This window comes from Eschscholzia californica, unplaced genomic scaffold, assembly GCF_041429995.1.
Source record: "Eschscholzia californica isolate CP2 unplaced genomic scaffold, dmEscCali1.0.p SCAF_6, whole genome shotgun sequence".
NCBI lineage: Eukaryota > Viridiplantae > Streptophyta > Magnoliopsida > Ranunculales > Papaveraceae > Eschscholzia > Eschscholzia californica.
This window is the reverse complement of record NW_028238483.1, coordinates 16,313,882-16,340,397: the sequence shown is the minus strand read 5'-3', so window position 1 is coordinate 16,340,397 and position 26,516 is coordinate 16,313,882. Positions and strand designations below refer to the sequence as shown.

Genomic DNA, 26,516 nt, shown 5'->3' with positions numbered 1-26,516 from the left:
CACTTTTCACGAAATTTGCTGAAAATCCGTAGAAGACAAATCTGGACCAAAGTAACAACTATAATCTGAATCATAGGATACAAAGATTCACTCCAAAGCAAGAATAGTGAATAAGCATCCAATAAATTTCGACATCTCCCATCATCTTTTAAGTGGCTGACGAAGATTGCAAATACTAACTTCCTCGTTCGCGGAAAATCAATGAAGAATATTATCTTCCAATCCAATATGTATTCAACCTTGTTTCTGTTAAGAACAACATGAAATACCAAATCGAAGTTCCGACCGAATTGTAGATAATGAATAAAAACAAACGAATCACCAGGTTCCCAAGTAAAAGTATGAAAATTTTCAGAACTTGCCATAATCCGAATATTGTTATGAGTATCCGCTTGTAATATTGTAGAGTACTCAACCAAGCCTTTCATCTTGTTCTGAGTAGCTGCTTTATGTTGAATTTGGTGTAGGTAAGAAAAGTATGCATGTCCTTGAGAATCATCACAAAGAGAAATTGGACTAACATAACCACGATCAAACGCACCAATAACAAAAGCAGAATCAATTCCATGAGAAAACTCAACAGAAACACTTTCATCGATGATGAATAACTTTTGTACTTCGGATGGTAAGTTATCATCATGATTGAAAGCAAGTGGACTAGGGAGTAAAGAGGAGTTCTGGGGTTCACCAACATCATCAATGTGTGTCAAAGAATTCATATCATTTTCAAACGTGTTGCCTAATACCGTAGCAGTGTCATTCAACAGAGGAGACGGGGTAGTTAGCTTTGATGGTTGGGGAATCGCGGTTTGGCTTGTGGGCGGGTGATAGTTCAGTTGTTGTGGAAGGATTCGGTGAAAGAGAATTTCGGATTCGCGGGTTCGGTGAGAGGGGTGGTTGTCAATGGGTCGGTAGTAGGTGGGTTGGGTACGGATTGGTCGAACCAGGGAAGTTATTGTGGGAGCTGGATACAGTTGAGTGGGTTGTTGGGTTTCAATCTCTAAGGTTGGGATGGGATCAAGAAACGGTTGGTTAAGTTGTTGTGGAATTTGTTGATTGGGTAGGAAGACTGTGGTGTTAGGTATGATTGTGAGGTGATAGCTGTTGGGAGGAATTGGAATTTGGGTGGTGCTTGTAGTTGGGATTGAAAAATTAGTAGTGGAGAAACTAGGAGTGCCTGTAGAATTCAGGTTGTAGTCTAAATAACTATGGTTTAGCAAAGAGTTGGATTGAGATCCCTTGAAGTTGGTGGTGGAGGAAGGTGGGGGTGGTTCAGGGAGATTGGATGTACTTTGGTATCCATTATAGGTGTTGGTGGAAGTGGGGGAATTATGATAGTTCGATTGGTAGCCATGAAAGTTGGCGGTAGAAGTGGGGGAAGTATAAGAGTTTGATTGGTAGCCATTATATGTGTTGGTGCTGGAAGAAGGGGATGAATACGGTGGTGGAGGTTCGGTGGTTGTAGGGTGTAGAAAACCTATGATAGGGTTTAATGAGTCGGTGAAGGTGATGTGGGTTGGTGGTGAATACGTTGTTGAATATGGTGGTGTTATATAACAAGAGTACGGAGGTGGTGGTGGTGGATATGGTGGAGGAGAAGATGGTGGTGTTGTGGGGTTTATGTAAGTGAGTGGGAAAACCGGTGATAGTGGTGATGTAGGGTTGATGTGAATCGAGATTGGGGTCGTGTTAGGTTGTCGAAGTATCGAATTTGAAGTTGGTGTTGTGGTTGGAAGTGATAATGATGCTTGAATGGAAGTAGTAGAAGAAGGAGTAGTGGTAAAATAGGGAGACTTACATATGCCTTCGAGTTGTTTAGATAGCTTCATGATCGAATCATTGACTAGATCGAATTTTTCCATAGTTTCCTTCTTGTGATTTTCGAATTTTTCCATAGTTTCCTTCTTGTAATTTTCGAAAGCTTCTTCCAATTTTGTAACCGAGGATAACTTCTTGTTGATGTTGTCCCATTCGGATGCAAAAGTTGGTGTCTTCTCTTTGATTGTTGGAGTAGGAACGGTAGGATTAACCATTGTGATTGGTTAAAGAAAATTTGGCTCTGAATACCACTTGATGTAGACGCAGCGGAAATATAAAAACGATAAATAAAGTAAAGGAAGAACGGTAAAATAACTGAATAAACTTAATAAACTATAAACTTTGATTTGGTTTTCTCTTCAATCTGAATAATAAAATAGACTAGACCTCCTTTTATAGGATAACAAACTTTCCTAGATAGACTCAAACTAGGATTCCTAAAATAATAAAATACTCAAAACATAGAAACTTCAAAATAAAGAAATATCAAATTAAAGTAACTTCCTAATCCTATACTAACTAGGACTACTATTATGGTCGAATAGGATGTGGGCACGCGTGGACGTGGGCCCACATGTTATGCGCCTGCATCACCAGTGCCCTTACAATCTTGGTCATCCCCTCTTTGGTACTTAATTTCATTATTTTTGGAGTAGGGAACTTTCAGAAACACACCCCAAAGGTGTTAAAGACCCCTCTTTTTGTCGCACTAGGGTATAGCCCGTGCCTTCGCCAAGACGCAATCTATAATCAAAATTACTTTCGTATTGATCTGAAAATTTTGAAAATATTACAAATAATTTTTATAGATGCAACCAATATATAATATGACAAAATCAGTATATCCGCGTACATATAATGGAAAATCAAGGATGAGAAATTTCTAAGAGTCAAAGATCAGTTGGTGTCCACACGACTGTAAATGTTGAATCACAAAATCAAAGAAATAAAGTAATACCAAGGCACTTATTCTTCACTCGCAAGGCATGAAATAAGTAGAAGTCCCTATTTCACGCCAAAATTCTATGGTTTATATGGAAAGCTAGATGTGAAAACTGCTTCTCCAAAACAAAACAAAATCCTAGACAAATCATTGAAAGGATAAATGCCACTACTATTACGCCTATTAAGATTGAATCCTTTATTCCTAAAGTATGCAGGGAAAAAACCAAATAGGAAATATGGAGACCTCCATCGACACCATATCTTAAAATTAATGTTGACGCTTCTTTCTCCAAGAACTCGGAACCAGCAGGGATCGGTTGTATTATCAGAGATGAAACAGCTGCTTTTATTATTGCAGTGGCAGACTCTGTACGAGGTCAGAATGCGGAAGAATGTGAAAGCATTGCCATACTTTACAACATCAAATGGGCCTTAGAATTGAACTATTACTACACTAATATCGAAAGTGATAACCAAACACTCATCCACTTTATCAATGGATAAAATGTTAGTCTCCACTGGCAATCTGAAAAGATCATGCAACAAGTTAAAGAGCTCCGTGATAAATTTGACGGTACTATATTCACATTTATCAACCGGGAATGCAACACTCAGGCGGACTCTATAGCTAAACGGGGTAAAGGAATGTTAGTAGAAGAATATGGAATGTAATACCTTCGGCCGCGTTTGGTTAAGCTTAAAAGCTGTGGAAAAGTAGCTTTTCACTTATTTTTAAGTGCTTTTAAATTTTGTCATGTTTGGCAAAATAATCCACAGCTTTTTAAAATCTCTAAAAGCACTTTATCAACCAAAAAGCAGAAGCCACAATTTGTGGCTTCTACGTTTGGCTTTTTCGGGAAGCAATCACGGGAGTTGACGATAGACATACACATCCCGGGTTCGATTCCATTTGGTTGACAACATCACTTCATATTTTTCTCTTTAGTTAAAGATGTCACTTCCTACTCTCTTTATCTATATCTCTCTAGCCTTTTTCATTTCTCTCACTAACCCACTCTTCTCATTGACTAAAAACTGAAACCATTAATGACATTGTACTTACCATCACTGCTTTAATCATTATTTTTTTTTATTATACCTTTGCATTCTAGCAACCGTTGTTGCCCCTCTTCTAATTCATGTAATTTGTTTCTCATCAAAAAAAAAAAAAATTCATGTAATTTGTGTAGACCATGTTCTAAATAGTAGTTTATATAAAGCGGAACCAGGTAAATTCCATACTGATGCTTGAACAAACTCAATAGTCACTTACTCATTGGGACTCTTAAATAAGGGGTGGTCAACTTCTCATCTTATTTTGGAGCATCTAAGATTTTTTAATTTCAACATAGGCTCCCTAATGATGCAGTCCTATACAAATTTAATTTGTTATGTACATGTGTGACATGCGTATTTCACATATTGATTCTATTTTTCTAACTATAAACTATTCGTTCGAAATATAATATTTAAATTTAAAATTTGGTATAATTTGCAAGAGACAAAGTTTAAAAAGATTTTTTTTAGAAAAACTTACAAAAAGACAAATGGCAACCCTATTGAATTTGTTACTATAATTCATACTTGTAATTCCAAAATGGAGATTCACTTTTTTTATTTATTTATTGTTGAATATGTTAATGTAGCATAACATAATAAAAAAAAGAGAAACTTAAAAATTAATCTAAGAATTAAGTTATCTCACACCTATGATCATTATTTTTATTTCATTTTTATAATGTTTATTTTCATTACTTATTTAGTTCAATACTTCAATATATCATTGGTCGGATAAAGTCATAAAACTACATTCAGCTTATTGTTACCAAATGTACTTTACTAGTTTTACGTATGAATAGCGCTTTCTATAGAGATTACCAAACAACCAAAATTAACTTGTTTTAAGCACTTCAAATAAAGTGCTCATATAAAAGCAGCTGTGAAAAATTTAAGCTTTCCCAAATGAGGTCTTCTTTTGTTACGGATGTATGCTAAAACATTGTATTAAACTTTTGAGTTTTGTATTTAAGGTCCAAAAATAGGGGGGGTAATAAGTCATATATCCACTCCTAAATCAATAAATAAAATTAAACCAAAATAAATCGAAAATGTAAAATAAGTCCAAAAATTCACTATTTGGTGGGTCCCATACATCAATCTTTTAATTTTTTCTCATTTTTGCCCTTTCATAAATTTTTTTTAACCATTGGTAAACCAAAGGTTTATAATGGTTAAGTTAATACAATTATGGTGGACATTTAATGTTAATCTTTATTTCCAAAAGAATTATTTTTCTAAAGCAACCTTCCAAATCAATGGATATTTACCTAAAACTACTTTATCTCTCCCAAAAACGAGTTTCACTTTCTGTATCTCTATGTTCTTTGAATTCAAGAAAATATATTGTTTCCAAAACTTATAGTTGTCTAAATTAACCTACCATTTCAATGGATATTTACCTAAAATGAGATGCTCTCTCCCAAAAAACGAATTTCTCTCTCTCTAACTCTATGTTCTTTCAACTTCAAGAAAGTATGAATCTGTGATTTGGTTTTTATCTCTACCTCGATCCAATTAAACATCTACAATTTCGTTTGTAAGGTATGTTTGACTTAAATTAATTTTTAGAATCTAAAAATCCCTATTAACACAATCTGTATTACTATAATCTTCTTCAAAAAATTAATTTATTTTAACAAAAAACTTAAATTTAATAATTTTTTTTTATCACTTGAATGTTGAAATCTCTATCACAGTTGACGGTTATCTTTTTCTAATAAAAAAGTTTTATAGAGTAAATTTGTTTTCCCTACATATTCTGTATTTTAATAGCATTTTTCGCATTATACTAGCAATATGTTGAATGAATTTGTTACAGATGTCGTCAAAACCAAATACCATTTTGTTAGAATCTTATCGATTCTAATAGCATTATTTACATTCTACTAGCATTTATTGAATGAATTTGTTACAGTATGTTAAAAAGCAAACATCATTTTTAAAGCATTTTATTGTTTGTAATAGCATTTTTTACATTCTATTAGCATCTGTTGAATGAATTTCTTACAGTAGGTTAGAAATCATACACTATTTTCCTAGCATGATTATACTAGCATATTTTACATTCTATTAGCATCTGTTGAATGAATTTGTTAGAGTAGGTTATTAAGCAAATACTATTTTTCTAGCATCGGAAGGCTTGATTCTACTAGCATATTTTACATTCTACTTGCATTTGATGAATGCATTTGATAATGTAGTTTAATAAGCAATTACTATTTCGCTAGCATCTTACTGATTATAGTAGCATTTTTTACATTCTAGTAGCATATGTTGAATGAACTTGAATAAGGTAGTTTAAAAAGCAAGAATATTTAATGCTTTTATATTATTTTCTGCAGCTATTCAATCACTCCATGGATTTTAGTGATGCAAATACTAATGGGTCTTACCTTAAGAAAAAAATAACTAAGCCAGAAGCATGGGGTCCAATTTTTACCCACGTCGGTCAAGAGTTTGAGGGTGGGGTTCAAGCCTTCCGAGATGCTATTGGTCATTACTCTATCAGTACGAAAAAAAGTTACAAATTTATAAAGAACGATCGGTATAGGGTTACTGTTGGGTGCCATGGAGATGGATGTCCTTTTAAGGTGCACGGATATGCCCCCATGAGATCTCCTAATATGTTCTTATTAAAGGAGTTCAATTTAAATCACATAGGCTGCACTGATTTTATTCTAAACTCTTCGAAGGCAAAAATATCAAGCAAACTTGTAGGAGGTCTCATAGCCGAAGATCTTAAGATCAACCCTAACAAAAGCACGAAGGATGTAGAATTGTCATTTCTAAAAGACTTCGGACTTAACTTGAGCTACTACTTCTCTTACAAAGGAAAGAAAAAAGCCTTAAGCACTGTATTTGGGCAAGAAGAGGATTCATATTCTAAATTAAAATGGTATGCTTCGGCTATTAATCGAACTAATCCTGATAGCATAGTTGATCTCGAAGTTGACAGCATCACCAGTCGATTCATCCGCATTTTTATTTCCTTAGGCGCATGTCGAAAAGGTTTTATGCATTGCCGGCCCGTCATATATGTTGATGGCACATTTGCAAAGTCTAAGTTTCAGGGATGCATTCTCGCAGCTGTAGCGAAGGACGGAAACAATGGTATGTTCAGAGAATTCTTTAGAACATTTCGTTTTCTGTTACCATTTCATTAATATATTGTAACACTAAGGTGGTTTTTTCAACATTTTACATATATAATATAACAACTCTTAAACTCTAATTGAATTAAGTTTATTCTGTTACATAAATTTTTACTTCTATTGATGTTTTCAGGCATGTTTCTTCTTGCTTACGCCGTTGTTGATAGTGAAAATGATCAGAACTGGGAATGGTTTTTCAAAAACCTACACAAAAGTGTTGATCCTAACACCAATTATACATTCATGTCAGATCGACACTCTGGAATACTAAAAGGTGTTAAGGGTGTCTTCCCCAATTCGTTGCATTCGTTTTGTGCGTGGCATTTGAAAAATAACCTGAATCTAAGGGTGAAAAATGGGGCTAAGAAGTCGGGGTATTTCCAGTCATTACTATTTAAGGCAGCACGTGCGGTACCTGAGTCAGAATTTCGCAAACATATGGCATCGATGGTACATATGGGCGGGACTAATGTGGCTCGATTCTTTGAGTCATTAAACCCTGAAAATTGGGCTGATTCCTTTTTCCCTGGTTCACGTTACGGTGCAATTTCATCTCAATTGGCAGAAACCTTCAACAACTGGATACGTGATGACAGGGTTTTACCTATCACAGTTATGTTGGATTCTATCCGTGTCAGAATAATGAAAAGGATGAACAAGAAGAGAATCAAAGCTGAGAAATGGTGTCACTTCCTATGCCCCAAAATCAATATTGAACTTGAATACCGTTTTAATTTGGCTAATTCTTGGGCAATAATCCCTGCTGGCGATCTTGTGTACGAGGTATGCTCATTTCCTACTCATTCTGTCAATCTCATTGATCTCAAATGTAGTTGCGGTAGGTGGTCGATAAATGGTATCCCTTGTCAACATGCCATGTTGTGCATCAAGAATTATGATGGTGATACAACAAGTTTTTTTGATCCAATTTTCACCAAACAAGCGTTCGTCAACACTTATCAATACTATGTCTACCCAATACCAAATTATGACGAGCCAATGGAGTACAATGATGAAACAAGAACACTACCTCCGTTAACAAAGCGAAAACCTGGAAGGCCAAGGACAGTAAGAAGAGAGAGCTCAGGAAACATACCCAAAAAAATGAGGGTCTGCAGCCGGTGTAAAAAACCGGCTTATCACAATAGTGGCTCATGCACGGCAGCTATATGATAACTAAATTAAATTTTGATTATGCAGGTTTACTTAAGCTGCTAGAAACCGAAATATGCTACTTAAGTCTTTTATTTGTTTAGAGAATTTGATCAATGTTAACAGATTATCGTATTTAAACAAGAGGATTCTGCTACTTTCTATTAAATTTTAATAGTTAAGAGATTGTCGTAGTTAAACTCGAATGTATTTTGATGGATGTTTCAATATGTTTTATGCATTTTACTTTTTATATTTCCATAATATGCGTGGAAGTTGGTATTATGATTTGGCTAGACTAACTTACAAATTATCGATAAACTAGAAAAATGCTTGTAGTGTGGGAGAAATTGTGTCTACATTATTTTAATGTTTCTAGCAATTTAGCAATTTTCAATATAATCAAAGCTGTTTGGTTTTAGCCATATGTTTGCTAATGTTTGCTATGTTTTTGAACGATACATTTCTTTCCACAGTTATATATGTTATCATTGGATTTAGCATTAAGGGTTTGAGTTCATCATGCCTTTGCCGTTTCACGTCTTATAATTGTATAGTTTCAGTAGTGTCCGAGAAGTTTTAGTTACATCTTAATCATATATCTATAAACCTTTTGAACGAAATCTAAAATATAATTGTGGTATTAAAGAAAATTGAAAAATATAACCAAAACTGCTCAAGATGTTCTTCGAACTTAAAACATAATCATGTTTGCTTCGTTTTTTCACAAAGCCCGTAACAAAATACAAGATAAATCTTAACTTAAACATTTTTTCTCCATATATTCTTTGAATCATTCAGCAACAACCAAGTTAGTTCACCCCTCTTCCTTCGCGCTTGTTTTGTCCAGTCATCTTTTGACATCCCGTTAGGAAAATGATTATAGTTCGATTCGATAAAAAGTTCTTCCATGTGCAAAATCACATACAACCCACAATCAGGCCTGTCAAATTTAAACAACAAACCAATTCAACATAATGAACAACTTAGTCTTCCATCAGCAGATTTTAGACCCACAAATTATGCTTTTAGAATCTTCAAAAATGCTAGAAAAAACCTGGAAATTTCTTATGAAATTATGTTTTGGAAATTATTTGTTTTGAAGAATAACTTACGCTTCTCCTTGTTGCTTATCCGTAGGCTCTATGAGAGTCTTCACCACTACTTTTGGGTGGGGCTTGAATAGGTCAAGCTCGACAATCGCTTCTGAAATAATGCTAGCCAATCTTGTTGCATTTGCCGTACACCTTTTTGCAGTCTGATGATCAAAGATCATGGAGTTGTAGTGTGTCCATTTCTTACTATCCAAACAATAAACAAGCAGTGTCCAATGTTGACCCAGACCAAGACCTCCTTGGAGCGGAGTACAGAGAGGAGCGCATATTTTAAGCATATATCTACTAAAATCCGTCTTCAATTTCTCATGAAGATGCGCTCTGATGTTTGGCTCGGAGAATTTAAAATTTATCATACTCTGTTTAAAATATGGTATTAGTTAGGTGCGAATTATAAATGCTAATTGAAATTGATAAATGCTCCTACCAGTTTTAGAGTTTTTTGTAAAATCAATAAAATTTCATAGGTAATTGAAAGATATTACTCACAAAGAGCTCAGATGACAGGAAAACGACATTTTTCCGCTCATTCTTCTTGCTGTTCCACAATTTCGATGCATACCAATTTATTATTTGTGCATCACACTCGAAGTTTAGCATGAGCAGGTCGAGTTGCCTTCCAGTAATGTAGCTTTTAGGGTCCTTTGACCAGATGACTGTTCTGCAATATTACAATTGTAGGAGAAAAAACATAAATATACTTCTAAAACTTTCTCACATTTGCTTGTGTTACCAATACTTCAAAAGAAATCATACATATAAGTTTTAGCAAATAAATGTTTTAACAAAAAATTAACCACGTATTTGAGAAGATAATCTTTACCTTCGATTTCCTTTCTTGTTAAATTCGTCAATTAAGGGCAACTCTTTGTCCAACAACGTCTTGTAAACGAGACTTTTTTTCCAGTTTCCAAGTTTGTCCAAGGCTTCTACTTTTTTCTTCGGTGACGGTTGGAGATCAACTTCAATAGGTTCCTTAACTTCTGCCAGAGTGTTAGCAACCTTTTCACTTGGTTTTCTCAATCTTGGTTGTCCCTTCAACCTCTTAATCATCGAGTTTGGTGATTTTTTTTTTACAACATCACACCCAAGATCAACAATCTCCTCTTTATCATCTTGAAAATCACCAACTTCATTATTAGAGTTAAAGGATCTTGCTATATCGGTCACGTCCACAAAGTCATTGGTCATAGTCGTATCAAAATCAAGATTGAACGTCGGTGTAGGTAAAAGTGCAAAGACTTTACGCTCTCCGGATTTCCTTTTATCATAATCCAAATTCATTTTTTCTGTACAACAACGTTAACAAAACAAAAATAATTGAAATAAACATTACAACATATGTTATAATACTGAAACATGAAGGATTTTAAGACATCCTTCATGTTTATCAAATTAACACAAAAGGTTCTAAAATACTGCAAAATCTGTTTTCACAACAAATGCGCTTATAAGTTCAATATAGTAACATTAGGAAATCATAAACCATCTTTGACCCATACCTATCGAATTTGTACTCCTTCCAGAACCAGCTCCACCAATGGAGTTCTTTCCAAAACCCTCTATAACTTCACCTGACCAATGATAAAATAACAATTACAAGTATTATTAACCATGAACAACACAAGAATTTTTAAAGCATTAAGAAAGTTTATGCAAAACCTATAAATTGCTATAACATAATGAAATTGATTTGGCTAAATTGTAAGTATTCTACTAACATTTATATTAAATCTGTTAGCATCTGTTATGAATAAGAATTTCTGTGGAAAAAACTTACACTTTCAGATTCGGATTGAGCTTCCTCCGCAGAACGACCTATCTTCTTACCTTTGCACTTTGCAGGTGTAACCTCTTTCGCTGTCTTTATCTTTTCAACTTGTTCATCTATCAAAAGTTTCCTTTTTGTCCTTCCGGGTGGGTCGTTTTGCTACATACACAACACAAATAGAATCATAATATAAAATGCTTAAACATAAAAGTTGTTTTCATAGATATTTGATACAAATCATAAAATGATATCAACTGCATATTATGTTATAAGTTTTGAGAATAAAACATTAATTGAATACTATACCACAACTTCTTTTGATTTCCTCTTCTTTGAAGTAGGTTCTACCGTACTTCCCAATGTCTGTTGTAACATTCTATTTCTTGGACTTTTTCGCACCTCAGGTTTTCGAGTTACATTATCCTTCGCAGCCACCGAATTTCGACAATCCACTTTCCTGTCTGTCTGAAGCTTTAATCTTACCATTTTTCTGAATCTGCAAATTGACTAACAAAAAACATATATACTAGTTAAATTTCAAATATGTGTTAACCAAAATAACATACAAACAATTTTGGGTAGCCACAATTCATGTGTTTCTATAAGAAACTAAAAAATGCTAGTCAAACAAGTCAGGTTTTTTATGAAAATAGTTTTGCGTATTTACCATTAAAGGGTTGTATGATAAACTTCAAAAATGCTAGAAAAAAAAATAAACTGTTTATACAATCGGATATATTCTGGAACTATTAATCATATACCAACATATAATGTTCTAGGGTTGTCAATCAAGTTTGGGTAGTAATAACCCTTAAATAAAACTTTTTAGAGAAGATGTAGGCATGACTAAACTTTATAAAGAGATTAAGTTCTAGTTGTTATTTGTTCAAATAAACTATACAACAACAAACACATTGTAACCCAAAATCATAAGAAAATGAGAGGAAATTAAACAACAACAAATACAATGTAACCCTAGAAATTTCTTGTTGCATGCAACAACAAACTTACTCTTTACTGTGAACTAATTTATGGTTTTGAAAAAAACTTCCATCAATACACTTTGAAACAACTAAACCCTAGCAAATCGAACCCTAATTGGTTTTAAGTTGAAAAAATCATTCAAAATCATAAGAAAACTTGAAGGAACAATCAAAATGATGAAAATCAAAATGAAATTTACTTACTTTTCACTAATGTAGATGATGAACGATAGCAGCAATCGTTTCTCCCTTTCTCCCACTCGAAAATTTCACCCTTTCCACTCGGTTTAGTAGAAAGGGGCGATATTCTCTCTCTCTCTCTCTTCGTTTGCTTTTGGAAATTCTAATTCAAATATAAAAAAAATGTCTTCTGCTAAACGGAAAGGAAACTATTTTTTCGGAAAGAAAAGTGTGTTTTTGAGGAAATCATTTAATGAATCTCTAAATATTATTATGGTATTTTTTTTTTTTAGGTTATTTTTTTAACTTAGGATAAGTTAGGTAGTGAAAGAAAATGAGAGGATAGCCATGTAATTTACTTTGAGTGGATTTATTTTCTATTTCAGATTATCTTTGGTCTCTAGACTCATTGACCATGCGATTTTGGACTTAAAACACGTCCCCCGTAAACTTTTTAGTTATGCTATGTTTTCTTCATAAAAAAAAAAAAAAAAAAGTAGAAGTCCCTATACTTACTGTCAATAATAATAAAACATGTTTCTTGTGGCGTTGGTATAAATATGGATGAGACCTAATATTGGAGACTGGTTATAGATTTCCCGTATCACAGTAAATGTAAACATTAAACAAACATACTTTCATACTTTTTGTGCTTTTTCACCAGCTAAACGAACATAAATTGCATCATTTAGCTATCTAGAAATAAAATTGATAGCTCTAACAATATAAATATTTCTCCTACTGAAAAATGAAAGATGTTGATTTCAGTCTACAACCAAGGATCGAAAAAAAAAAACCACTTGTTAAGTACTTTTTGCTTCTAGCTACATCTTTAAAGTCTGCAATAAAAGAGGACTATAAATCACGCATAAGAAAACATTAAAAAATCACCTGCTACGTGTTGCAGATAACCGAAATTGAAAACAAAGATATATTTGAAAACCCAAATATGAATATTGTGTTTCTTAATTGTATCAAATGCTTTTCCACTGTGCTAAGCTTTTGCTTATGCCACTGCTAGCGCAAATCCCCCTAAAAGAACTTAAGAATGTTTATCATGATTACAAATTCACAACCAGACTTTAAGTGACAAAAATTCTGTAACATTGTCTCATATCTATATCTCTAAGCACCAAAAAACAAACCCTATAACATTTTCTAGAAAATATAATCAAGTGCAAATTATAAACTACCTTCCAATGGTTTTGGAGCTTCCACCAACTTGAAATGCAAGATTAATATCTCCTCGTTCTTCTGCTGCAAAATAAGAAATCACAAATTAAACTTGGATTCACTACAATCAAACTCAAATTGGTTAAATCCATCCCATGGTAAATAACCAAAAGCGGGACTCAAATTGAAAGTGGCTAATAACAGTCATATTGAAAGCATGAATCAAATTGATCACACTACCAACCTCTGTAGAATGAGTGGATGGTGAAGTGCTTGAGAAAACAGCCGCCGACTAGATATTATATATAAACCCTTGAACAATTGTAAAATGTGACAATAAAAACCCTAAGCAGAAGAATGTTGACAAAACACATAATGTGATTGTATAGAGGGAATAAAAACATATCTAGAAGATCGATTGATGAGATGAATTCAGTTACGTATAATACCTAGAAGAATGTCTTGACATAACCCTAATCCTAGAAGAATTAACATTAGGTAGTGTAACTGATGCTCCTCCGTTGATGAGAAGTAATGAACAGAATATGGTTGGAAACCCTAGTTCATTCCCTCTAAGGAGATAATGTAGAAAACCCCTAATTCATTCCCTTTATGAAGATAGTCTAAAGAAAAATAGAGCTCTAGTAGAAAGTAGAAGAAAGCAACGCACAATATCAATTCTTTTGTAAATAGATTTGTTTTGGATCGTTGATTCATCCACATCAATAGAAAAGGACTATATTGTAAATGTCCAAGGGCTTCTAGACAATATTTATTATTAAAAAAAGATGTTTGTCCCAATCATTTTTTCCCTTCTGTTTTATATAATAGATACTCGGATACTCCTCCTAAGTTGTCTCCAGAGAGACAGAGATGCCTTTAACACTTATATGGGCACTTTAATAGCTCGATTTGAGGTTTTTTTTTTTTTTTTTAACTTAGCTAACACCTTGTGGGACCCTTTCTTGGTGGATTGGAGCGCTCAATGGAACCACTTCGGTTGTTTTGGGTCCAGGAAGGATCACTCTGGATGGTTTATCGATGTCAACTGAATTTTAGCCTCGAAACATTGTTTTGGAGGGATCAAAGTTATAAAATAATTCTATCACTTCTCTTCATATTTGTGCGCTCCCCCAGACCTTACTTCCAATTGATATATCATTTTAAAAAGAAACTCTTCAAATTTATAAGTAAATTCCTTTCTTCAATCTTGTAATTTTAATCCAGTCAGAACCTGTAAAAGACATTAATTATAGTTATAGTAGTACTATTCTAAAAAGAAGAAATTCAAGAGAAGAAATTTGTTTACATATACTAGAAGTGCAAAATGTCATAAAATCTGATAGAAAGATTTACTATTTACTGTAAACTGCTTTCAAGTTTAATGCATTTTTATTTCGACAAAAAATATTATTTGCTTGTTAACTGTAGCTAGGGTTATAGCCTTGGCCCAACACCTCCGAGTTCCGCCCGGACTGTGGATCAAAAACTTTTCTTTATAAGGACATGGTTTAATAATTGAAAATACTAATATAAATACATTTACAACTTAAATACACATGTATTTCCCTCCCGCAAAAAAAAAAGTACACGTGTCTTTTTCTAAAACTTGACCAACAAGACAAACATAGTAATTAAAGGCCGTGGCTTTGGAGAATAAAGATAAATCTCTAGGGACTAAATACTTAGCCAACTAAGATTGACTTAAAGGCATATTTGTTTTTTTTGCCCAAACATAAATTTGATTGTTTTTAACTCTTAATTTTCATCTTCACCTCACCTCAATACACTTCCGACTACAACCACCATAATTTCATGCCACCACCACTATTTTATTTCTCTCCTCTCTCTCTACCTCATTCCCCTCTTCCTCTCTATCTTTCTCATACTTCTAACTTCTTCTCTCTGAAAATCCCAACTTCAACTCAATGAAAAATAAAGCAACGCCTATGAAAAGTAAAGCACAAATTGAAACCCCTAAGTAGGATATAAGGAACTTGGAGAAGTATGGCCAACCCACTTCATTTCTTTTTTTCCTCTTCGTATTCCTGACCGACTAACCACTATCTCTCTCTATAAATACAATTCCCCTTTCAAATTACCTGCTCAACTTGTCATTCATTCATCAATCAAACAACCAAACATATTTTCTCTATATGAAATCTCAAACTTTCTCCATTTCTGCAAATTCAACTTCCCTCTCCATATTCTTCACTTCCCAATAATCTTAACTCTTGAAATTTAGCAACAATGATGTCAACTTTTAGTACCTTTGATGTCGTAGGTGCTAAATATCTAGGTCGAAACTTGATTCTTTTCCATATGTTCAAGAAATCAAGATCAAAGATGATATTAATTTCCTTAGCAAGAAGAAATCAACCGAACAACCAGAGAATAAAAACCCACCACATCAGAAGATGAAAAAGATGAGATTTCTGGAAGAAATCCTCTTCGGGTTGAAGAAGATTAAACTCAAGCAGATCCCATATGTGCTGGGAATTTTAAAGAGAAAAAGAGAGGGAAAGTGTAAGAAAGAGATAAAGGAAGAGAGGAGGAGAAGAAGATGGCGGACGGGGAAAGAGATCAGAGAGAAAAAAAATGGTGGTGGTGGCCGGAATTTGTGGTGGTATTGACCGGAATTTGTGGGTGAAGGTGATGCAGAAGATGAAGAATAGGAGCGATGTTTAAACAAATGAATTTTTGGGCTAAAAAAAAATATGCTCCGAGAATGTATAAAATATGGACTCCCTAAAGAATTTATTTATTGAAAATTGTTCTTTATGCCCCAAAGCCACGACCTAACTAAATTAAGTTTAACTTTTTTTCATTTTCCCTTAATGTTAGAGATATTTGGAAATTTTCTCAAGTTGTTGGAGCTACAAATTGGGGATGGGAAGACAACATATAGTTACTAACACTAACACACTTCAAATTTGGGTTACAAGAGATGGAATGGCAGCTTTAGCCTTCGGCGGCAGTGTATAGAAATCCCCAAGGGGAATTTGTACAACATCTCCATAATTGTATTTTCTCTTTTTGTTCTCGTGTAGAAAATATGGTAGGCATTTACTAGCGCAAAATACTTTTAGCTCAAACATAGATTAATTTTTGGAGATACTTATAGATCCGGATTGCATTGTAAGTCAGTTAGTGACACATAAAACCAATTTTTTCATGTCTCATGAGATTGAATAAATGGTGGGTGTTTTGGGGAAGAAAGAAAAATTTCTGAGGAAAAAGGTGGAAACCCCAAAAATTTCTAAAACCCTTTCCCCAAACACACCCTCAAAGTCGCGGATTGGAGTTGTCCGGCGACATTTTGCTTCCTCTCCCCTCTCTCATTTTACTGTTTGTACTTTTACTCTATGTCTTCTCTATCTCCGGCGAAGGGGAGGATTCCCTCCGCTAGGAGCTCGTCTGGTTTCGAAACCAGACGTGATCTGGTTTGAAATCAGATCTCGACTCCGGCGAAGGGGGGCCCCTTCGCCGGAGTTCGCCGGAGATAGAAAGAAGATAGAGAGAAGAGAGAGAGAGAAGAGAGAAAGAGAGAAGAGACAGAAAGAAAGAATAAAAAAAAAAAAGAAGAAAAGTGTCGCCAGAAATGTTGAAGGTGGCGCCAGAATTTGTGTAAAGGTCGACAGAGTTGATGGTGGTAGTGGGAAAGGAAGAAGAGTGAAGATGGAGCTGAAAAATATAAGGATTTGGGTGTTTGGGGGAAACAAAAAGTCTTAAATTTTTTCGTTTCCACCCTAAATTTTGCACCCCGAAAAATTTCTTTATTTCCCTAAAATCACCCATCGAATAATTGATGCTTGGCCTACTTTCACCAACACCAAAAGTTGAGCTTAGGAATGGATTATTAGCGGAGTAGGCTTTTATTAGGGTCAAATCCTGTTTTATACAAGTTAGGGAGGTTTATTAAAAAGAACCACATCTGGACTTGTGGGAGCACTTGCCTCCAGAGGCCCCAAGGTGAGTCTGCCCTGAATACCATATTAGGATTTAGTGAATCGGGAAACAATCACTATTATGGTCATTCTTTCATATGACAGGTGGCCTAAGGCATATGAATGTTTGTTCTTTAGAGACTTTTGTGAATAAGGAAATGATAGAGTGACTTAGAATTTGGTACTTAGAGGATGACATGTTTCCTTATTTGGAAACAAAAGCGGTCTCCACGGTAGTCAAATTTTGAAAAAACTTTGTCTTTTAGTGTACTCCACGTCATTATATATGTCATCCTCTAAGTCACCCTCTAAGTCATTGTAGCATCTCCCGAATGAATATTGATCGTGAAATGTATGAACTTTAAGTTTGATCATAATCTTGATTTTTTTTTAAGTTTACGGAGTTTTTTCAGAATTTTTTGTGTACATTTTAGTGAAATATCAACAAAATTTCGTGGACCATAAAAAAGCGAATAGGTCGTGACTCGTGAGTTCCAAAATAACAAATTACTTGATTTTTTGCGTGAAATAACACATAAAATTTCATTTGCAATAACTCACGTTAAAACCCTTTGTATATGAGTAAACCAACAAAACCCTTATGTAGTACATCTCTTTTAACTGTTTACACAGTATATTTATTCTTTAAACTGATGTAAAGGAAAAAAGGATGGGATATAGAAAAGTAAAATGCAACATGATTTCCCCAACCAAGTTGATATGGTGGTATGGGAAGTAAAATGAAAGATCACTTAAAGGAAAGCAAGTTGATATGTTGGAGAAAATTGATAATAATAATTAACACTAGAAATGTGGGAAGGGGGAGTCTCTCACCATACACAACTTTTATTATTAATCACAAAAGTGTGGAGTGTAAAATTTATAGGGATGTCCTTAAGAAAACAAAAATAATTATCAAGTGTCATGCGGTTTATCTCTTAAGCGAAGCCAGAATTTTTTTGATGTGGGGGCACATTTAAGTAAAAAAAAAATAACAAATTTATCCACAGTTTTTAGTTTAAAACATCTCTCCATCACATTTTTGGAACAAAAAAAGAGAAATCATATTTTGTTTTCTTTTGATATTAAGACTAAGAAAAAAGATGAGAATGTAAGGACTTCAGAATTAGGGTTTTAAAGTAACTTTAAAGGGATGGATAGGTACTGGTTTTTGTTACATGCAGGGTAATTAATTGAGTTGTATTTAAAATGGGCAGTTATTACTTTGGTGGATGGGCAATTATTAATTGGGTTGAGAGATGTAATTACTAGTGGGCTGAAGTTGGTTTGGTCATTTAATAGGTGGGCTGTTAATAAAGGATTTAGTATGATTAACCTGGGTATTTAAAGAGTCCACTACAAGCACCTCTAACAGCTAAAGGAGCTCACATTTGGGCCTGTGGGGGCCTGCGCCCCCACGGCCCCTATGTGGGCTCGCCCCTGCCTTTCTCGCCTCCCCAATTTGTGACTAACTTTATTTTGGTTTCATACTTTTACGTTATTCAAATTTGATCCACTTTATTTTTTTAAACCTTTACCCATCTGTAACAGATTATTTTTTTCATGTTCTTTATTACCCTTCATCTAATTAACGTGTTTATATTTCTACAACTCCCATCTTCTCCATTCTTTAAAAAATCACCTTCTTCTTCCTTTTCTCCTTTATATTTACATTTATTCATCGTCACCATCACCTTTCTCTGTGTCTTCACCAAACTAGTTTTGTAGGTTTCTTTTATTTTTTTCATAATGGAAGATGAAAAATGTGTTCTTATTTCTACTACTCCTTTCTTTCCTTCCCCCAAAAAAATCCCACTCTCGTATAAGTCTACATTTATTCATGTGAGAGGCAGTTTCCAATTTCAAAAGAGGCGGTTTAGTTGGCTTGCACCATAGGCGGTTTATTGGGCACCATATAGGTGGTTTCTAAATTTTGGCACCAAAGTAATTTAGAAACCAAAGTTTCTGTTTATGGGGCTTGATATCCTATATAAATAGGGGTCTTGAGTCTTTGTAAAACACCAACACAAGCAACAACAACTCTTCTTTAGAGAGAGCTAAAGAGAGAGAGCAAGTGAGAGAGAAATTTTTTGTTCATAGTTTTGAGCGGTGTTTAATTTCTCGGTTGTCGAAGATCTAGTATAGAAGGTAAATTTCTATACGGTACCATCTTGGGACGAACTTGCGGGTTGTGTTAGTCGTCTTCATCTATCCTTCAATAAAGATTTCTTGTTCGCCCGAGGACGTAGGCTTTAGGCCGAACCTCGTTAAATTCTGTTCGCATATTTGATTTTGGCTTAGCTTTTCGATTAATCTTCATAATCGGATCAATTTCTGGGTAGGTTTGATAGCTTCCGCGACTTTTAGTTATAACAATTGGTACCAGAGCCTTGTTGAGATTGAACGAAGAGAAGATGGGATCGAGAAGTGGTACGGTCAAATCAGGGAAATATGAGATAGAGAAGTTCAATGGGAAAAACGATTTTTCTTATTGGCGGATGCAGATGAAGAATCTGTTAATCTCGCAGAAATTACACAAGACGTTGACGGGAAAGAAACCAGGAGATATGTCAGATGAGGATTGGGAAGAGTTAGATCTCGAAGCACGAGCTACCATTATGTTGTGTCTTGAGAGGGACGTGGCGTTCCTAGTAAACGGAGAAGCAACGGCGGCGGGTGTGTGGTTAAAGCTAGAAAGCAGTTTCATGACGAAAACTTTAACGAATCGGGTCTACTTAAAATCCAAATTATTCACATGTAGAATGGAAGAGGGTTCTTCTATTCAGGAATATGTGAATAGGTTTGACAGGATTATCTCAGATTTGAAGGATATTGATGTTAAGGTTGAGGATGAGGACCAAGCCCTCATATTGTTACTTTCATTGCCTAAATCCTATGAGAACCTTGTTCAAACTTTGATGCTTGTTGGTGATAGTCTAAGCATGGAAGATACGAGAAATTCGCTATTAGCGGATGACCTTCGTAAGGTTGCTACTAGCAGTATGGCGTCGGGTGGAGTAGACAAAGAACAAGCACAAGGGTTGTTTGTAACGAGGGGGAGGAGTAATGAAAGGGGAAAGGGAAAGGGCGGGAAATCTAGATCCAAATCTAGAGGCTCTTTCAAGAAAACGTGCTTTAGTTGTGGTGAGCTTGGCCACTTTAAAGCGGCTTGTCCAAAGAGAAAGTTGAAGCAAAAGAACGAAGGCTACAAGGAGAAACAAGAGATGCAAGAGGCGGGATATGTGTCAGAAGAGGCGGATGAATGTTTCTCGGTGACAGAGGTGTCTGAGAAAATCTTCGATAAGTGGATGCTTGATTCAGGGGCGTCACACCATATGTGTCCAAATAGGGAGTTGTTTACTACCTATAGGAGTATAGATGGTGGTACAGTTATACTGGGTGATGATAGTATATGTAAAACTGTGGGACTCGGAACAATACGTATCAAGATGCACGATGGAGTGGTGAGAACATTCACGGACGTAAGACACATACCCGATTTGCGGAAAAATCTAATTTCCCTTGGTGTGTTGGAGCGGAACGGCTGTAAGATAATTATAGAGAATGGCTCTATAAAAGTCGTTAAGGGTTCTTTGGTGGTAATGAGAGGTACTCGTTACGGTAATTTATACAAACTTTTGGGGACAACAATTACTGGAGATGTAGCAGTAGGAATCAGTGGAAGGGATCCAACGGCTAGTACGAGGCTTTGGCATATGCGGCTTGGGCATATGTCAGAAAAGGGTCTATCTCTGATGTGCGGGAAAGGCTTGTTGAAGGACATGAAGAAGCCTTGCATGGAGTTTTGTGAGCATTGTGTGTTCGGGAAGGCACACAGGGTGACGTTCTCTACAAGTAAGCACAGGAGCAAAGAGGTATTAGACTACGTACATACCGATGTCTGGGGACCGGCAAAGTTACCTTCCAAGGGTGGTTCCAGGTATTTTGTTACATTCGTTGATGATCATTCGAGATTTGTCTGGCTTTATTTTCTGAAGCATAAGAATGAGGTATTCAACACATTCCTGGTGTGGAAAGCAATGGTTGAGAACAAAACTGGTCGAAAGCTGAAGACGTTAAGGTCGGATGATGGGACCGAGTACACGGATGGGGCATTCAAGGAGTTTTGTAATCAGGAAGGCATTGTGAGGCACTGGACAGTAGTAAACACACCTCAGCAGAATGGTGTCGCAGAGAGATTGAATCGTACACTACTTGAGAAGGCTAGATGTATGCGCTCCAATTCGGGATTAGGCGTAGAATGGTGGGCAGAATCTGTTGCTACAGCTTGTTATATTGTGAACAGGTCTCCACATTCTTCTTTAGATGGCGGCATACCTTACGAGGTGTGGTCAGGTGAACATGCAGATTACGGGAGACTTAAGGTTTTCGGTTGTACGGCCTATTACCATGTTAAAGGTAACAAACTTGACAATAGAGCAAAGAAGGAAATTTTCTTAGGATATGCTACAGGAGTCAAGGGTTATCGGCTATGGTGTACGGAAGACAAGAAGTTTGTAATCAACAGAGATGTGGTGTTTGATGAGTCATCTATTGTAGCTATGGCGAAAGCTACGGTGCCTAATTGTGGTGATGTTGGGTCTACTAAAGCTCAAGTAGTGGAAGTAGAAGCCGAAGACCAACGGGTTTCTAGGAATCATGATCAGGTGGAGCATCAGGATAATACTCAGGATGAGGAAATTGATGAACCCGATCATGAGGAGGTTCAAGGGGAAGGTACACAAGTTTTACAACAACAACAGCAGGATGTTTCGGTACACACTAGGCCGAAACGGTTATATAAGCCGGTACAGAGGTTAGGGTCAGACAAACCTCTTAGGCATTACGGGCAGGCAAATCTGGTTGAATATGCACTCTCAGTGGAAGACGACGAGCCGGTCACCTTCAAACAAGCTATCGCCGCGGCAGAAAGAGAGAGTTGGTTGGTTGCTATGCAAGAAGAGATGGAGTCTCTTCACAAGAACCAGACATGGGAGGTTGTCCCATTGCCCGAAGGTAAGTCTGTTATTGGTTGTAAATGGGTGTACAAGAAGAAAGAGGATTCTTCCGAAATCAAGGGTACAAGGTATAAGGCAAGACTAGTGGCCAAGGTGATGCAGGGGCACCAGGCGTGGAGACTATTTCCATGACCGGACCCGGTCATGGACCAACCGGCCAGAGAGAGTAGAATTAGGAAGTCCTTATTTTAGTATGATTATTAATTAATTTAGGTTTAGGAATTATGCTATTTTAATATTTCCAATAATTGGAAAGGTTCATATTTGAGTCTAAGTTATTTAGGCAGTTGCAGTATTTAAGTATTTAGAAAGTCTAATTCAAGTCTATCTAGGAAAGTCCAGAATCCTATAAAAGGATATCTAGTTTGTCTATTATTCTCAGATTGAAGAGAAAACCCCCTTTGAAGTTTTAATAAAGTTCAGTATTTTCGAGTTATTTCATCTTTATTTTATCGTTCTTGTTTAGTTTATTCGTCTTCTTTAATTCCGCTGCGTTTCTACATCATGTGGTATTCAGAGCCACCAAAATTTTGGGCTAACGATTCTGGAATTTTTTTTCCAGATCAGTACAATCAATATCCATCTTATTATATCCCTGAAAAGAATTATAATTCATCGGATTATACTAATCAAGGGATAATGAATCAATGCTTATGCACTTCATGTTTGTATGCGAGTAGAGATTCGTACGATTATCATTGGAATCCGGGAGAACCCTTACGAGAAAACTCATCACAACTTCCATCCTATTATTATCCGACACCATCCTCCGAACCACCACCACCACCACTATACTCTAATTATACACCTCCAACGTATTCACCACTGTGTTCAACACCTATAATAGCAAATTCATCACCACCACAACTGTCTATTGTTTTTCCAGAAACACTTCAATCGAACTATCATACACAACAACCGTCAACTTCTCAATACCAACCGTCACCACCACCAGTATATTTTACACCATCACCTCCATCTTATTGTTTTTCGCAAGCATACTCACCACCACCACCACACCCTCCGAACTCTTATGATACACCAGCACCGAATTCACCACCTCTTATACAACCATATTCTACACAACCACTAAACACCGCTTCCAAAACTCTACCAGATTCACCACCACATCCTACCTTAAGTTATGAAACTGTTATTTATGTTTTGAAGAAAATTGAATCAAACCCTGAAAAGGCATTAAATTTCTTTAATTGGGTATCTGATAAACATGGGTTTAAGTCCAATTCTACTCTTTATAACTTGATGGTTAGGGTTTTGGAGCATAAGGATTCCATGATGGATTTTTGGGTATTGGTTAAAAAAATGGTTGATGAGGGTTGTGAGATGGATGAGGAAACTTATAGAACTATTTTGGGTAATTTTCGTAAAGCGAATTTGACTAGTGATGCTGCTGTTTTAACTGAATTTTTCTCTAAGATGGTTAAAGCGAACTCTATAAATGCCGTTGTTAAATCCGTGATTGAGGTCGTTACGAATTCTGATTGGAATGATGAGGTTAAGAAGAAATTAGTGGATTTGAATCTTTCGTTATCTCAAAATCTTGTTGAAAAGATCTTAAGGGAACTAAGAGGTTACCCGTTGAAGGCTTTGGAGTTCTTCCATTGGGCTAAAAGTCATAAGAATTTTGAACATGATTGTGTCACTTATAATGCAGTTCTTAAGGTTCTTGGGCAGCAAGAAGCGATTGATAAGTTTTGGGACGTGGTAAAGGAGATGAAAAGTGTAGGTTATGAGATGGATCTCGACACATATATAAAGTTGTCCAGACAATTTCAAAAGAGAAAGATGATGAAAGAATCAGTGGAGCTTTATGAGTTTATGATGGATGGTCCTTACAAGCCTTCGACCCAAAATTGCAGTGTACTTTTACGACACATCTCCTTGTCTCCTAACCCAGATCTAAACTTGGTTTTTAGAGTTGTGAAGAAGTATGAGTCAGCTGGTTATTCTCTCAGTAAATCTGAATATGATGGGATTCACAGATCTTTGACTAGTGTTGGGCGATTTGACGAAGCTGAAAAGATTCTAGTGACAATGAAAATTGCAGGTTATGAGCCAGATAATATCACTTATAGTCAAGTGGTTTTTGGACTCTGTAAAGCTGGGAGATTGGAGGAAGCCTGTGAGATATTAGACGACATGGAAGAGCAAGGATGTCCTCCAGATATTAAGACTTGGACCATCTTAATTCAAGGACATATTGTAGCTGTTGAAGTCGAAAAGGCATTAACTTGTTTCACTAGGATGTTAGAGAAGAACGGTGAAGCCGATTCCGATCTCTTAGAAGTCTTAACAAACGGTTTGTGTAACAAGAAGAGCGTAAAGAAAGCATATACTTTGTTCGTTGAGATGGTCGATACTGGTAAATTAAGACCTTGGCAAGCTACAACTATGATTGATAATTTACTGAAAAGCGGGAAACTTGAAGAATCATTGAAGCTTTTACGTTTAATGAAGAAACACAATTACCCACCTTACCCGGAACCCTTTGTAGAGTACATATCAAAGTTTGGGACACTTCAAATAGGGTATGTTTCTAGGGTTCATCCAAAGGATCACTTTAACCATGTTATTTTAACTGTGGTTGGGTATAAGCCAAACGAATTCGCAACCCAAATTAATTTGAACACTTCAAATATGTGGGGAATCGTCTTGAATATTATTGATTTTTGTATGGAATTGAAGTTGAATTTGAAAGTTCGAATTTTCATGGAGGAATATATGGTGTTCGGAATCATCTTCATCCCACTAAAAGATGACGGTCGTTGTCACAATTTGTTGGATGTTTCTTCACTACAGTTGATTTTACGAATCTCGTCGTATCTAGGGGCCCAAATTATACTGGATTCGTTAGTCCATCATTGTCTTCTTCGAATTCTCGGCTACTTTCGTGAAAAATGGGAATTACGGATCGGTATAGCGAAAGTTATCGTCTGCGGGTGCATCCCATTGTTTTCTTCATCGAAACGGTTCGGGACGAACCTCGTGGGAGAAGGGGAAGTTGATGCAGGGGCACCCGGCGTGGAGACTATTTCCATGACCGGACCCGGTCATGGACCAACCGGCCAGAGAGAGTAGAATTAGGAAGTCCTTATTTTAGTATGATTATTAATTAATTTAGGTTTAGGAATTATGCTATTTTAATATTTCCAATAATTGGAAAGGTTCATATTTGAGTCTAAGTTATTTAGGCAGTTGCAGTATTTAAGTATTTAGAAAGTCTAATTCAAGTCTATCTAGGAAAGTCCAGAATCCTATAAAAGGATATCTAGTTTGTCTATTATTCTCAGATTGAAGAGAAAACCCCCTTTGAAGTTTTAATAAAGTTCAGTATTTTCGAGTTATTTCATCTTTATTTTATCGTTCTTGTTTAGTTTATTCGTCTTCTTTAATTCCGCTGCGTTTCTACATCACAAGGGTTATGCACAGAAAGAAGGGGTCGACTACAATGAGATCTTCTCACCGGTCGTGAAACATACTTCTATTCGGGTGTTATTGAGTATTGTTGCTCATAGTGATCTTGAGCTGGAACAACTCGATGTTAAAACCGCCTTCTTGCACGGAGATTTGGAAGAAGAAATTTATATGGCTCAACCTGAGGGATACAAGGTTGAGGGTAAAGAAAATCAAGTATGTCGTTTGTTGAAATCTCTTTACGGATTAAAACAATCCCCTCGCCAATGGTACAAACGATTTGATTTTTTCATGCTAAAGCATGGTTTTCGCAGAAGTGACTATGATTGTTGTGTATACATCTAGAAACTTCGCGAAGGTGACTTTATTTATCTCCTTTTGTATGTGGATGACATGCTTATTGCTTCTAGAAGCATGGTGGAGATAAATAAGTTGAAATCTCAACTCAGTCAAGAGTTTGAGATGAAAGACATGGGCGCTGCAAAGAAGATACTGGGAATGGAGATTAAGAGAGAGCGGTCAAGTAAGAAACTGTACTTGAATCAGAAAGGTTACATCGAACGAGTAGTTTCTCGATTTGGGATGCAGAATGCAAAGGCGGTGTCAACACCTTTGGCACCACACTTCAGGCTCTCGGGAAAACAATCTCCCACTACTACGGTGGAGAAGGATCATATGGATCGTATACCGTATGCTAGTGCAGTTGGCAGTTTGATGTACGCTATGGTGTGTACTCGTCCGGACATTTCACAGGCGGTCAGTGTGGTT

General features: G+C 35.9%; 2 protein-coding genes across 2 annotated transcripts; both read left to right on the top strand.

Moving 5' to 3' along the window:
* Positions 1-790: 790 nt before the first annotated feature.
* LOC147532018 (uncharacterized) lies at positions 791-8,294 on the top strand. The gene is made up of 5 exons (XM_086649886.1): positions 791-1,027; positions 1,218-1,388; positions 6,165-6,933; positions 7,108-7,757; positions 8,253-8,294. The coding sequence occupies exons 1-5, from the start codon at positions 791-793 to the stop codon at positions 8,292-8,294; spliced, it is 1,869 nt and encodes a 622-aa protein (XP_086506012.1).
* Positions 8,295-22,952: 14,658 nt separating this feature from the next.
* Positions 22,953-25,023, top strand: LOC147532017 (pentatricopeptide repeat-containing protein At3g02490, mitochondrial-like). The gene is made up of 2 exons (XM_086649885.1): positions 22,953-24,922; positions 25,020-25,023. The coding sequence occupies exons 1-2, from the start codon at positions 22,953-22,955 to the stop codon at positions 25,021-25,023; spliced, it is 1,974 nt and encodes a 657-aa protein (XP_086506011.1).
* The last annotated feature ends 1,493 nt before the right edge of the window (positions 25,024-26,516 follow it).